Below are 15976 nucleotides of genomic sequence, written 5' to 3'. Positions count from 1 at the left end.
GACCATGAACTGGGCACCCCCTGCCCTAGGCCAAATCACCTCCCTTTTGGAAAAACAGGAGAGAAGGTCACGTGGCCTGTCCTACGGCAATACTCCTCCCCCGTGTCTGTCATGTGATGCCCCTGCTTCCCTAGTCTAGCGCCTCCCTGCCAAAGGTGCTCGGGAGGGAGAGGACCAGGAAGATCAGTCTCAGAGTCGGTCGGGCAAGCAGCGAGGCGGTGGGAGTCCGGCTGTCGCCACCATGAACGCGGGAGGCTCGGAAGCGGTGGTGCTTGTTTCTGCTGCAAGAACCCCTGTTGGTAAGCGGCTCCATCGTGCGGCAGAGCCATCCCTTCCCGCTGCCCCCCGCAGAAACTACAGGCGGGGGAGCTGGGACGTTGATCCAGCGGCTGCAGATGGCAGGGGGTCCCTGTGTGCTCTTGCACGCGTGTGTGATTGCGGGGGGCTCCTCTTTCTGCACTGTTCGGGTGAGTGCATGTGTGTGCGCTCCGCTCTGAGGCTGCCGTGCAGCCCCGCGTACGCTGATGGAAGCTGTGGGAGAGGGTCGCTTAAAGCGCTGTGCTGCTTTGTTGCCCCCTCCCAGCAGCCAGGTAGGTGTGTTTCTGGGGCACGCGAGGCGTGCTGCCCATAGGTTACAGGGTGCGTTGGGGAGCCTTGGAGACGGAGGGTGCTATAGACGTGCACTATCCTTTGCTACTCTTATTTCTGTGAATGGGGCTGGGGGAGAAGGCAGATGCTGCTGAGTTGCTCGCTCCCATCCTTGCCGCATCAATGTGGGCGAAGGGAGACTCCTCCCAGGCCCTGCGCTTGCCTTGCACTGATTGGACACAAGCTATAGAGCCACGCTGTAAGGAGGTTTGCTGATTGCTTCGCCGCCGTCCTCAGTGGTTGCTCTTTCTCCGATTGGGTTACGCAGGGTAGAACCATAACCTGCTGCTGCCCGAGGCTCTGTAACGTGTCTCATTCAGTAGCATCGGGGAGTCCAAAGCTGATGTGTTACTAGGTTAATTTTAAAAAGAACAGGAGTACTTGTGGCACCTTAGGTTCATTTTGTTTAGTGTATGGTTTGTATTAAAGGGAAAGCAAACAATCCCTCTTCATTTGGCCTGAGGCCAGCCCTTTCTGTAGGGGAAGGTCTGTAAGGTAAACAAGATGCAAAGATTCAAGGATGTGGGTAGCATGCACATAACATACCAGCCAGTATTTAAGCGGTATAAACAAAAACACTTAAAGAGAAGGACAAGGGCTTTCTCATTTCAATGAAATTCCTTCTGTGAAGGAATAAGTGTCGGGGCTCATCTGGCCCCTGACCAGATGACTTGATAAAGGTGACTTGACCTTTATCCTCTTTGTAAAGTCTGTTTTCTTGAAGTGTTTTATTATGCTTCTAGGCTAATCTTAGAATGTTAGGTTACCCATAGCCATTTGTTTAAGGTATTGGTAAACTGAGATAAAATGTGTCCAGTCTGTCTAGAATTTCCTTGAGCACTACTTCATAAATATTTATGAAGATTTTATCTTGTGTTCTTTCTGACTCCTGCACCATTATATTGTTCATAAGTAGTTTTTTGAGGGAACATTCTTTCCCCTCCAAGGTACTGATGGGAGAGGTGATACTCAAGTGTGGCTAATGAATTAAAAAAAACAAATCTATATTGGACAGAATAATATTAAAGTACATAAAAATGTTGTATACCAGCCATCTCTCCTTTCTGTCCTGGATGGATTAATTAAAGATTTTTTCCAAATAGAATGTAAACTTCTCTGATAGTCTAATGATTTTTTCCCATCTCCTTTTTTGAGAGAGTGAGAAAATAATATAAACAAAGTAGATCGTGATCCCTAAATAGAACTAGTTCGAGTATATGTGGGGGGGATTCTAAGGACACAGTAAGGAATGGTAGCCTGGAAAAGTATTTTATGGTTTGCTGATATTTAGGTCATATAGTTAAATTTTTAAGCTCCCCACACAATTTTTGGCTAGATCAAATGGTGATCCTAGAAGACTTTTTTTCAGTCTGGAAATTGCATTCCTTCCTTCCCCCTCCCCCCCCCCAACATAGTATTCAGTTGAAATGATACTCCTAAAACCTTACTTTTCCCCTACAACTTCAACTCCCCCTCAAAGAATTAACTAAAAGAAAGGCATGATAGACTTTATGACACACCACAGCACTATAGTACTTCTAAAGAACACTAGACAGAATGAAACATGGGTTTAGAAAGGCCCTTTAGCGGGTAAATAATTCAAATATTCTGTTGATGTACCATGTTTTAAAATCTAGATTAGACTAGATTAGGTAATGGCACTAGTTGTTGAATATCACCCTTGAGTTCCTTCTGTTCTTGTTGTGCTGCTCTGATCAAATGTAAACTAGATGTTTTATTTCCTGTGTTCTTTTCCTCCTCCATTGACTCTGACTTGAGAAGGAGCAAAATGAATCCTAAAGGCAAAAACTAATTCTCTCTCTTTCAAGTCGTCAAGTGAAATCCTGGGCAATATTTTCTCAGAATCTCTTTTTTGGAGTCCTGGAATTAAAAAAAAAAAAAAAGAAAAAAAAGAAAAAAAGTAGTATGACACTGACATAAAAATCTAATTAATTGTTTGTTTTTTTATGTAGGCTCCTTTAATGGTGCCTTGTCCACAATGCATGCCCATGAACTGGGCTCTATTGTCATTAAAGAAGTACTGAAGAGGGCAAATGTCAATCCGGAAGAAGTGTCTGAGGTGATATTTGGACAAGTCTTGACAGCAGGTATTTTTTGAATTAGTTTTACGATGAGAGACTATCTAGCGGAGGGGTAGACAAACTACTGCCTACGGGCTGGATTGGCCCCTCAGGGCTTTTGAATCCGGCCCGCGGGATTGCCGCCCGTGGTGCTGTGGGCCCGGTGCCGTGGGCCCTGTGCCACTCTGGGAAGTGGCTGGCACCACGTTCCTGCAGTCCATACGGGAGGGGGGGCAGAGGGCTCCGCGCTCTGCCCTTGCCTGTGGGTACCTCCCCCGAAGCTCCCAGTGGCTGGGAACGGGGAACCGCCACGGCCAATGAGAGCTTCAGGGGAGGTACCCACAGGCAAGGGCAGCGCGTGGAGCCCTCTGCCCTGCCCACCCCAGAGGCCTCAGGGACGTGGTGCTGGCCACTTCCAGGAGCGGCGCGGGGCAAGGGCAGGCAGGCAGGGAGCGCGCAGAGCTGGCCCCGGTGCGCGCAGAGCTGCTCCAGGTAAGCGGCGCCGGGCTGGAGACCGCACCCCGAACTCCTCCTGCACCCCATATCCCAACTCCCTGCCCTGAGCCCCCTGCCTGCACTCCAAGCCCCTGCCCTAAGCCCCCTCATACACCCCGCACCCCTCCTCTGCCCCAACTCCTTGCCCTGAGCCCCATCCTGCACACCCTTCCACACCCTGCACTCCCTCCCGCACCTGCCCCAGCCCTACATTCATGGCCCTGGATGCCAGATGTGGATCTCGGGCCAAAAAGTTTACCCACCCCTGATCTAGTGGAATATTGTAATGATATTTGATGGGATTTGTTCTCTGCTATACAATCAAGTCCCAATTTTACTGTTCCATTGAAATATGTTAATTTTAAAATTTTCATTTTAAGAATAGTATTGATTAACATTGTTGGCATTTAAGGACTGAAGAAAGCAGATCCTGACTTTACCCCCAACCTTCATTCTGGACACTCTGCATAGAGCCATAGATATCTAACTTATTTTTCTTTTAATCCAAAGAGGAATTATCTAAGTGGGTATGTAACACTAACCACACACTGTCACCTTTCATTATTGTAACCAGCCTCCTCTCATATCCTTGTTAATCATTGCTTGCCATGTTAAGTCTGACTTTAACTAGAAACTCCCCAGGGCAAAGAGCTGCATTGTATCTGTCTGTAATGCAATATATACACCTGTGATGCTGTAGAAATAATCCTTGGGTTAAAATCCCATAAAGAGAAACTTCAGATTATTTTGATCTGATGGGAAATGCAGCTGTTAAAGAAGAAGACCACTTTAATGGCTTCTTAATTAGAGCGTTACATGGCTTTGGGTTATTTGAACTATAAATTCTAATACACATGCCTTTATCTGTTTTCTTTAATTTAAAATAGAGCTCAATTCTTTGTCTCCTATATTATGTAATTCACTGAAGGGTGCGCACACTCTTCTTTTATTAGTGACTTTTATACAAAAGAGCAGGCACTGCTTTGGCCTGGAGACATGGAGTTGAAGAATGCTTTCTGTAATATGCAATACTTCCATTCTCACCATCAGAGGTTACAGAGCAAAGAATGAAAGCTTTTATGACTCTTGCTGTATGCTTGAGCGTTATCCATTTCCTAAGGGGTATATGGTAATATTTGGCCATTCTTAACTGTCGTGTAGAATCTCCAAGAAGTTTGAGCTAGTAATAAATAAAATGACACATGTCTGTTTAGTTAAAAAAAAGAAATAGTTTAGTTAAGTCACACATTTGCCTGAAATCTGTAACCAATGGAAAGTAGGCTGTAAATATGAATTATTTACAGCAAAGTGTGGAAGTATCTATTTTTGCAAATCTTTTACCTGTCTTTGCTACAAATAGCAAATAAAACTGTCATATCCAAAGATATAATCCAGTGACCAAATATGACAAAAGTCCTGTCTGTTATAAACTGCAACTGGTTCCCCTGACTCTTGTGTCTGTAGTGTAGATAAAGCCCTCTCTGACAAAGACCGCAGCAGCGCACGGTAGAATAGAGTTTTCTGTCTGCTCTGCTGTGAGTTCTTCAAAGGGAATCACAACACCAGTGCATGGGGAGAGCTTGCAACAAATCCTTAAAGCACATTGTGATGGATGTGCTATTGCTCAAATTAAGCTGAGCGTGAGGGTTCTTTTTAAAAAAACAAAAAATCTTATCTGAGAAATCACTTTAGGCAACTACAGAATCCCACTTGGAAGAGTGCTCTTCATTTCTAACCATGAAAGTCATGTGAGCAAAATCCTCTGGTGTCAGAAAGCAGGAGAACTCCCATGAGTTATCCCATTTGCAAAAAAGACCTTGTAATTTTCTTCCTCTTGTCCAATAGGAGCTCAGTTAGATAACCCCTCTTAACTGCCATTCATCACTGGGAATGATCTGTAATTCTTGCAGGTGCTGGTCAGAATCCTGTACGGCAGGCCAGTGTTGGTGCAGGAATCCCATATGCTGTACCAGCTTGGAGCTGTCAGATGATCTGTGGCTCAGGCCTGAAAGCAGTATGCTTGGGGGCTCAGTCCATATTGACAGGAGATTCCAGCATTGTGGTGGCAGGAGGCATGGAAAACATGAGCAAGGTGAGGCAATAGTCCCTTTTGGCAATAACAAAGGGTCACTCGTGACTTCAGGTTTACTATTTGATTCTAAAACTTGAATAATCTGGTAGGAAAATCTTCAGAGAGGAAATGTTTTGGACTTTTCCTTTGTTTTTGGGGCACCTGGAACTCTTAATGAGCTCAACTGGGGTTGCAAGTGAGTAACAATATGGAATTTGCCTATGTATTTGTTGTTCATTTATTTTTTTGATTTAGGTTTTTGTTTTTCAATTGCAGATTAAACTTTGTTAAAAGTTACCACTACTTTTGTAGATGTCTTTTTTAATACATCTATTGTATTTGTCCTCTTCCCCTAACCAATACCTCTTTAGTGATTGTGAGGCAGAGTTGTCCTTAAATGCTTCTTTTGAAATTTCAATACTGTCAAGAATTTCTTCTCCTTCATTAGTATCCTCCAACTATCCATTTGAGCAACCTTTTATTTTTTTCTTTCCTAGTGAGAATATTTCTAGATATAATCTATTAAACATGTATATATAATGAATGATATAAAATGAAAGTCAGGATATAGTTGTAGGGGTCCATAACTTGGATTAACCCTTTACTGAAATTCAAAATGTGATTTAGGAATTTTAGTATGACAGATCTAATAAAATGACCCTGTTATGAGACTGCACGTGATGTGAAAATAATATTGTGTACACTATTGATGTATCTATTAAGTGTTCCTGCTTAAAATATAGAAAGAGGAAATTCAAAGAGAGATTCACTTAAGGCCCGATCCAAAACCCATTGTAATCAATGGGAATCTTTTCACTGATTTTGTTGGGCTCTAGATCAGACCCTTTGGGCCCAGTCCTGTAACTCTTACTCACCTGAGTAATCTGATTTAAATGGGACCATCTGGAACCTTAGTGAGTAGAAATTAAACTAGTGCTGATATGAACCCTGATTGATCAGAATGAATCCTTCTGAACTGAAGCTAGACTACTTGACAACCTTTTTTCTTTTTGAGCTTTGCTATTTAGGATGATAGATACTGACAAATAGTTTTTGGTGGTGGGGATATATTTGGAGTAATTATAGAAAACAGATTAAGATAACTTTGTAAATTCTGATGTAATTGCTTATTTCTCTATGGCCATGCTCTGGGGGTGAATTTAGAGTGTCTTAAGTTTTTAAACTTCCTTAGTTGACAATAATTATAAATGCAATGTCTGGCTTAAACAGAGAGGGAATGGAAACATTGGAGACAAGACTGATTACACTGTGTTTTAATTTATAGTTCAAACCTTTTTTTTAACTTCCCTCCATCCCCATGACAGTGAATGGTTTACTCCTGGCAACAGGCAAAGGCAGTATTGCTTCTTGCTCTGCAGGAGGCCCAGGTGCAGGAGTAATCTGAAGACTACATTTCTCATATGTGAACTGGTTGTTCTCCAAGGGCCACCCAGTGCCTTCTGCTGACTCGCTTTCAGATTGAAAACCTTAGAATAAGAGAGTTCTCTTGGTGGTTGGAAAAAACCCAAAACTAATGGGTGGCCCCTCCTTTGCTGGTTATTCTGGGGGTCTTTTATTCATTATACTGGAAGAGGATTCCTTTTGGCCATCAGATCAAGGTCAGACTTTTTGATGAAGGGATTGGATGTGAGATGGGGCTTTGCTGGGAAGAACTAACCGTACCATTTAGACTTCTAAATTTCTCTCAAAATATCTTATTTACAGGCTCCTCACTTAGTTCATATGCGAGCTGGAGTGAAAATGGGGGAGGCCTCATTGCAGGACAGTATGATCTGTGATGGTCTTACAGATGCATTTTACCAGTATCACATGGGTATAACAGGTAAGTAGTAGCAGTTAGACTCCAAGACTTTAAGGTCAGAAGGGACCATCATGATTATCTAATCTGCCCTTCTGCACATTACATGCCACAGAACATCCTGCAGCCGCTCCAATAACTCAGCCAGAGGTTACGGACTTACCACAGAAGTCTTTAAATCTTGTTTTAAAGATTTGAAGTTACAGAGAATCCACCATTTACTCTAGTTCTGAAGAGTTAATTGTAAATTAGCAAGGGGGTGGGAGTGCAGTATAAACAAATTCTGGAAACTTTAAAGTATGATTTAAATATACTTCAAGGCAATAGAAATTAAGCAATAGTTAAGAAATGGACTATATCTACAAGTTCCCATTCATTTTCCCTTTTGCGTGTTACCATAATACAAAATTGACTTGGAAAGGATACTTACTATCTGAGCTAACAAAGTCAGTTGTGGGGAAAACATTTTTTTTGGTCTGCCTTACCTGTTTCTCTCTTCAGCATGTTGTCCCATAATACTCTATATCAGATAATGATATAATGCTTTACAACAGATATCATCTAAAATTTAATCTCTGTGAATTCAGATTTTAAATTCCTTTTCCCCAAACTTCTAAGTACAAGGACAGAATACTGGAGAACATGTATGAATGTGTAGGAAACAGTTCTGCACTGAAAGAGGTAATGAGTCTTCAACCTCTGATATTATGAAAATAGTGTATCATTTACAGTACAGTCTTTCCAGTGTACAATTGCTGCAGAGATATTTGAACACAACTGTCCAGAGCAATAATGAACACTTGATTTTGCTTGCTCAGAATTTTTTCTTTAAAGCGATTCTGCATGGAGATCAAGTATGGAAATATTCAGCCCCAAAAGTGAATGTAGCAGAAAGTCATGAGGGAGTGAAAACAGGAGCTCAGAATGAACACTGTTCTGTAAGCTTAACTACTGACTGCTACCAGCAAACTGTCTAATTGGCATGCTGGAATTTTAACTTAAGACTTAGCAAACTTGCTGCTAATAGTAAAAGATCTATTTTTTTCTTAAAACTGGTATTTTGTTTTGTTTCAGCTGAAAATGTGGCCAAGCAATGGCAAGTTAGCAGAAGGGAACAAGACCAACTTGCTGTACAGTCACAGAACAAGGCAGAGTGTGCACAGAAAGCTGGCTACTTTGATAAAGAGATTGTTCCTGTTCTTGTGCCTTCTAGGAAAGGTGTGTGTAATTAAATAACTAAAAGCTGGCATTGGAGTATCTGGTACTGACTGTCCCTTCTAGTTAATGAATGGTGTCTTTGTGGAAAACCTATTTTACAGATAGGAGGGCTCCTCTTTTCAATCTTTAACAAAGGGTGAGGCTTCCCCCATTGTTGATTTCTTTTAAATGAGAGAGAAGGTGGAAGAACACTGATGTATGTTCAGAATTTCCAAATGTAACTCAGCAAATATATGAAATATGATTGTTACTGATCCTACAACCCCTTCTTTGTAGGTGGACCCCTGACTTCAATGGGGCTCCTGCCCCCATGGAGCCAGTTGTAGAATCAGGTCCTGAGTTACATTAGACACATATTATTCTAAGTTTAAAACACGTTCACACTCACCCTGATATTCAGTGCATAAACCTCACTGGTGAAAGACACAATGAAAATAACCTAGAGAGTCATTCTGTTACACTCAGTAGCTTGTGGATTTTCTACAAGCCTGTCACTTTCTTAATCTTGTTTATCAGATTTTTTTTTTTTTTAAATCTTGGGGTGCCTTTCTTTGTATAGATAGGCCCTTTGACAGTTGATTGATTCCGGGATCCACTTTTGGGTGGGAATGGGGGGAGAGTTCCACATCTTTTGTGCTAAACTCACACTCCCTACATTCATTTGTCTGTTGAAGAACTCCCAGAGCATATCATAGCATTTCTTTGCACTTAATGGACTTTGTAAAATAGCTTTGGAGTTAGCTTAATGGCACGATATGTGATTGTTAACTGCACAGTCAGTAAAGGGAAGAAGAAAAAGCCCAAGCTGAACCATGGAAGGCTCCTGGATAATATTAATGTAGCTTGACTCTCTCAAATGATAAGAACCCTACAAGTATCCATTCCCAAAAGAGCCAGCCTAGCAGAAGGATGGTTAGGAAATAGCAGATAGGAGAATTGCTTTTGAACAGGCAGGCAAATTTAGCAGTTGGGGCTTGTTTCAGAAAGCCCAGGTGTAAAGTAGCCCTACATACTGCTACCAGCACCTGGAAGGAAATAGGCCTCTAAAGGAAGTTATGGGGCTAAAATATAAACGTGAAGTTCTTGTATATTGTTGTTATAACCCTGACAGTTATGAACTGGAAAAATTAAACACATCCCTTCCTCACTCCTTTTTTCCCTCCCAGTTATGTGTACAATATTCCTGAGTGGCCACTACTTAGAAGTTACTCTCTGTAGTCTTTGTTCTAGAGGCTATTTTTGTCCATTTAGAACCGCTTTAAAAATGTAAAATTGCACAGAATTGATCTCAAATTCATGTCTGACCATTTTGCAGGTCCTGTAGAAGTTAAAACAGATGAGCATCCTCGCCATGGAAGCACCTTGGAAACAGTAGCGAAGTTAAAGCCTTGCTTTCTGACCGATGGAACTGGGACAGTAACTGCAGCTAATGCCTCAGGTTTGTAGATGGGTAAAACAAAATGCAGTAGGCCAGCAATTGCAAGCAGCTCAGGATTTTGTTTGCAAAATATACAGTGTGTGCTACTGTACAAGGAAATACAGCACTGAGTTCAAGTGCACATGTAAGAACTTGCATATGCGTGTGCGCTTTCTCCCTGCTATACTTCTTTATCGAGATGTTGTGCAGTGGAGACTTGATTTTTGCATCAGTGCCAGAATTCAACCCGCAACAGCCTGTCATGACATGAAGTCGGAGGTGCTTTTATTACTGACATATCTCAGCAGCGTCCACATTCCCTAGTCCCTCATGCTTCTATTTCTTAGTCTAACTGTATTTAGATCATTCCTGTATTCCTCCCCTTTTCATTTCCTTACCTTGGTATTTCTGTTTGTTCCAATGTAAAATGAATTCCTCTTCAAGCCCTCTAGAGGACCCCAGTGGTCTTCCTGCACATTCACTACTAGCCATAGATCGTAAATAGGAAAATCAAACACCCAACGCTAAAAAATCGCCATTATCATGGAACTAAACTTTTCTATGGTGGTCTTAATGCCTTCTTCCATGCTGCCTCTTATGCTTACCACGTGCTTCCAAAATCTATTCAGCACAGCCGTCACCCTTTCCTTTCCACTCTCTCATTAAAACCTCGCTTCCACAGCATCACTTACAGAAAGTACACATCACATAACTCCCCCCGCAACGTAAATATCTATGCGCCTAATCTGAGTAACCTTTGGCCTGCTGATGTAAACTGTCATATCTCCACCAAAACCAATGGAGCTATACTGACTTACACCAGCCTCGATATCTATAACCTGTGTACTCTCGTTTGCCACAAGTACTCCTGTTCTTCTTTTTGCGGATACAGACTAACACGGCTGCTACTCTGAAACCTATAATTTAAACTAACTCTTTCAGAGAGGTACCCATCATCTAGCTCAGTGGTTTGAGCATTGGCCTGCTAAACCCAGGGTTGTGAGTTCAATCCTTGAGGGGGCGATTTGGGGATTTAGTTAGGGATTGGTCCTACTTTGAGTAGGGGATTGGACTAGATGACTTCCTGAGGTCCCTTCCAACCCTGATATTCTATGATCTGCTTACTGTGAAGAGTTTAACACAATCACAGTTGTAGGTGTCTGAAAATAATAAACTGAAAACAATTGTGATTGTTCTGCAGGTGTGAATGATGGGGCTGCAGCTGTCATTCTTATGAAGAAGTCGGAAGCTGCTAGAAGAGGTCTTACTCCTTTGGCACAAATTGTGTCTTGGGCTCAAGTGGGTTTAGACCCTTCCATCATGGGAGTAGGACCTATCTCAGCAATAAAGAAAGCTGTAAGTAATATCAGAAGAAACATTACTGATCACTTTGAAATACTTGTTTAAGACATGTCTCCCCTTGACTGTCCAGACTTAGTTTTTCTCAAAGAAATGCCAAAAATGTAGCACCAAACAATTCTATAATGGAGACAGTGACAAACAAGATTTAAAAGGCAGGAGAACATGTGAAGCGTTGATTCTTTTTTGCTAGGGCTAGTATCTGTATTGTTGTTTTCAGGGAAGTTTATAAATGGGTCAAAAGTAGAAACGAGCCTAGTTTATGGAATGCCTCCCAATTGTCATACACAAAGCTTCACCTTTAGAAGAGTTACTGTTAAGTTAAACAACAAAGGTTCTCTTTAATTGGGTTTATGGCCTCTTTTTTTTTTGTTTTTTTTTTTTTTTTGGTAACCTCTTAGAAATATCAGGAAAGGTACATTTTCCTGATTTCCTTTCTGCTAGTAGTATCTCCCACAATTGTGATACATATGGGCTATTCCCATCCTGTGCAGAGAGACAAGGTTCTAGAGAGACAAGGTGGATGAAGTAATATCTTAAGGCAGTTCAAAGCTGTAGCACAGCCTTTGCTAGCCATGCCCCCTTTTCTGGCCTGTTGCCAGACGATTCATTCCAAAGCTGTGTAAAAACGTGTTGAGTATGATTAGTAACAATGACTTTGAAGCCACCCAGGGAGGACAGAATTGTGGGAGAGACTGCTAGCAGAAAGGAAATAATTAGGTGAGAAATTTAACATTGTGCAGCTCAGCATCTTCCACAGGTCTGATACATATGGGAAGTAGTGAGCAGTGAACAGAATTAGGGAGGGATGAGAAAAACAGAATGATACGAAGACCCCTCAGGGTTAACTTCCCAAAATGGCAATGCTATTACTGGAGAAAGTCCATTTCATAGCATCTGATAAATGTGTTAATTGATGGGCATGTTGCTGCCTTGCAGATTTCTGTAGTGGAAGCACGAGCCCTTTCTATGCAGTTGTAATAGGTCTTTTGGAGTGCACCTTGATGCCATCTGGAACAGGAGCACCTGATGCCTTGTTTGCCTCGATAGTGCATAGGTGGATCCATCTAGGAGGTGTTTGCATCAGAGGACTCTTAGGTTTTTTAAACCTTTTCCTTTTTGACCCACTTTGTAGGTGTTGCTGTTCAGCTGTGGCCATTTTGCATCTTACTTTATGCAAAGCTCTCTGGATATCTCTCCCTTAATGGCCTCCTCCTCAGGGTGTCACTCCCCTTGCCTGCGGGATGGGGTTTCCTCCTTGGAATTCCCTGATGGAAAGGAGCTGAACATGAGTCTTGCTTTTCTCCCTCAGGAACTTAGGACCCATTTTAAGACTTTGGGGCTGGGGGGAGACAAGGACCTGGTGTCCCTTAAGGGCTTTTCTTTCTGGTCCTGTTCTGACCCAGGACTCACACTAAGCTGCCTGGCTGAACTCATCCTTGGAGTCTCTCCCCATTCTGCATCTCCAGATCAGGCTGTTCTGTTTGTCATAGCTTCCTGGAGCAAGGGAGGGAACCCAACATGTCTGTCTGACTCAAAGACCTATGCCCTGGTAGTGCAAAGTTTGAATGAGAACAGGCAGGGCCCAATTCATCTTCCAAAGAGCCTGTAAGCTGCTTTCCAAATAGAACACTGCTTGGATTTAGCTCAGTGTTTGCACAACAGCTTTGCCATGCCTGAGAAGGGGGCAGGGAGGTGCTGTGATACTGGCTCCAGGTAGCTGAGATCACTCCACTGATCCAGGAGGGAGAAGAAAGGCTGCATGTTGCTACCTGTAAAAACATGTAATAAGTTGGCAAAGAAAAGTCAGGCACAAGGTGATTCATCACTTGAAGGCAGAAGATCGGACAGCAGGCCAGAAAAGGGAGCGTGGGTAGCATGAGCTGTGCTACAGCTTTGAACTGTCTCTGGAGACTGTAGACAGGAGGCGGAATAGCCCATCCGTATCAGAATTGTGTCTGGGGGACGTTAAGCTGCAGAAGGTGAAGTCTCTTATTTTCCAAAGTAGATAGATCTGGGGTGTACCATCCTCTTACTTTACACTTGTACTCTTCGAAAACTGCAGAACTGAGCTGTGGAGGTTGTTACTGTCTCACCCCACCCTCCAAGTGTAATATTTAATGGAAAAAGAAACTAAAGCTTCTAACACAAGAACACAAAGTACTGTCTGTGTATGAACAGCTTTGAGGGGATAACAGTCTACCACTTCATAGCCATACAGTAAATTACAAAAAACAAGCACATTCCAGATCCTTTCATTGTAACTATTACAAGTTTAAACTGTCACTATGCCTATTTGATAGGAATATCAGCTTGAGGACCTTGTAAGCTACTTGTGCATTATAGAAAAACAGTGACTGATCCCTGCATATTAGCACTGCAGTAGCAGAATAGTTTCTAAAGAGATGCAAGTTATTTGAAGCAGGGAGTCATTTAATTAATGTCTAAATAAAACCTAGTAAAATGGGGTCCTGAGCCTTGATTGTATACCTGAGGAGATACAGGAATACAAATGGTTGTGAAATGCTACTGCAGCAAACATTTTCAGCTGATAAAGCAAATTCAACAGTGATGCAAGGTAAACTGGGGATGGGGGACTTCCATAAAACATGCCAGGCCTGTTCCTAGTTTAGAGACTCTTGAAGCAGGAAAAAAAAAAAAAAATTCCCCGAGTTTAGAAATTAAGTGATGCTGTCAGAAAAGCTTTTGTCTTAAAGATGTTTTTATCTCCCTTTTTCTGGATGTTGGACCTACTGTGGTTATGGCACCCAAGATTACTTTTAAGAGAAAGCCAACAAGGAAAAAAGTTGGTGCATTTCACAGCACTCCATAGTCCATGTAATTATTTCCTATGTAAAGTTCATTTCTCCCTTAAAATATCAGCAGAAAATATTTTCAAATATCCAGGATATAGTATGTGCAGGGTTGTCAAAACTGGCATGTTTTTAAAATAAAATATCCCTTAGTGCTGCTATATTTCTATTAACAGCACTATTTACAGGTAGATTCCTGGAATACAGCTAATACCAGTGGAGCTTGGAAGAGGAAGCTCAACAATTCCCTCTCTCTTCTGTCACAGGTGGCTCCCTGAGCTAACCCAGTGAGCACTATGTCAAACAGCTTACAGCTGGGGTTACTGTAGAGCTACTGAAATCGTTCACACACAACTGCCTCAAAGAGTGACATTTTGTAATCAAGTATAGGCTAGTGGATATTGGATATCTCTTGCCTCATTTAGATTAATCACTAAACTTGTAGGTAATGAGCAAAAAGTTACAGAAAAGAGTGTTAGGCCACAATATTCTCCCTAGTCACAAACCAGAGTAAGTTGTGAGGGGACAAAGGCCCTCCAGAAGCCATTAAAGTCCAGTCTCTGTGTTTCAATTATATTTAACATTATCTCCTAGGTTGATAAAGCAGGTTGGACGCTGGACCAAGTTGACTTGTTTGAAATTAATGAAGCCTTTGCATCACTAGCTGTAGTAATAGCTAAAGAACTGAAATTGAATCCAGAGAAGGTATGTAATGGAAAAACCCAGCAATTCTTATTATATGGGGGAGAGGGAGGTCATGAGCTGTCAGCCTCTCCCTCAAACCCCATTTTGCTTGTATCATTCATAATGGCATTAAACATAGAAAAGTGTTTTTATAAGGGGGGTTGCAGTCAGAGGCTTGCTATGTGAAAGGGGTCACTAGTACAAAAGTTTGAGAACCACTGTACTAAAGCATACAGTGGCCTTTAATCTTACTGTACATGAGCTTTACTGCTACAGCAGGCGATGTATGCTATCATCTTAGAAAGTTTGGATAGTTCCTGTAACAGTTATGCTGACCGTCTACATACTGCGAGTATCTTTAGGTAATTCTGGATAGCATCTGTGCCTGCACTTCAAACTCAGTTTTTTAGGCCTGTTTCCTTTGCAAAGGTAGCCTGGATACAAAGATGTACTGATGTAATTCAGGGCATCATTTGAGAACTGAAGGTACTCTGCAAACCATTGTCAGAGGGGAAGTAAGACCATTAAGTATAAGGAGGGTGTTTGTTGGAACTAAAAGGAAAGTGCTCACTATTTTCGTACTAGTCAGTGTGGTCTAAACACCTGACAGTGACTGTTTTCTTTCATGTGGTGGCACATATGTCCAGAAAATACCTCAAGAAAGAGGGAAGGGCTAGTGAAAATATTTCAGGAAATAAAGCCTGAACTACCAGTCATTAAACTATCAATTTATTGGAAGGGTGTTTATTTCTTATTTGCAGTAGTGGTGGAACCATGTTGGTCCCAGGTTATGTGAGACACACAAAGTAGGTGAGGGAATCTTTTATTGGCCCAAAGTTTGTTTACCTTTCACCAACTTAAGTTAAACCAATAAATGAGTACCCTCACCTACCTTGTCTCTTTCTTATTAATTATCCATATGACAAATAAGGCTGATTTTATTTTTCAGGTTAACATTGAAGGTGGGGCTGTTGCCCTTGGTCATCCTCTGGGTGCCTCTGGTTGTCGTATTCTTGTTACGCTTCTGTATGCACTGGAACGAACAGCAGGAAAACGTGGTGTTGCTGCGCTTTGTATTGGAGGGGGGATGGGAATAGCTATGTGCATTGAAAGATGAACATAGTTCAGTCTTTTCTCACTGCTAATGTACAACAATTTATAGAGTGGTTTCAGCTTACTAATAAAACTATGGTATTACTTAATTCACTTAGTTTGTCTAAATTGTAAACTTACTAAAATGATTGAAGTTAGTCATTTGAAGTAATTAACTTTAGCAGGGAGGATGTGATAAACAGAACTTACACCCCTAAACTCTACCTCTGAGCCCTGGACTTACTGTGCTGAATAAAGAACACAAACGTGACAGCAAAG

The 15976-nt window shown here is 41.8% G+C and overlaps 1 protein-coding gene across 1 annotated transcript; it reads left to right on the top strand.

Moving 5' to 3' along the window:
• The first annotated feature begins 142 nt into the window (after positions 1-142).
• ACAT2 (acetyl-CoA acetyltransferase 2) lies at positions 143-15807 on the top strand. The gene is made up of 9 exons (XM_054022065.1): positions 143-299; positions 2622-2756; positions 5135-5316; positions 7021-7138; positions 8189-8332; positions 9648-9770; positions 10951-11105; positions 14516-14626; positions 15555-15807. Exons 1-9 carry the CDS (start codon positions 242-244, stop codon positions 15720-15722), a joined length of 1194 nt encoding a protein of 397 aa, XP_053878040.1. The 5' UTR covers positions 143-241; the 3' UTR covers positions 15723-15807.
• The last annotated feature ends 169 nt before the right edge of the window (positions 15808-15976 follow it).

Source organism: Malaclemys terrapin, chromosome 3 (assembly GCF_027887155.1).
Source record: "Malaclemys terrapin pileata isolate rMalTer1 chromosome 3, rMalTer1.hap1, whole genome shotgun sequence".
Classification (NCBI taxonomy): Eukaryota; Metazoa; Chordata; order Testudines; family Emydidae; genus Malaclemys; species Malaclemys terrapin.
Note: the sequence above shows the minus strand (reverse complement) of the source record. Positions and strands in the feature narration are given on the sequence as shown.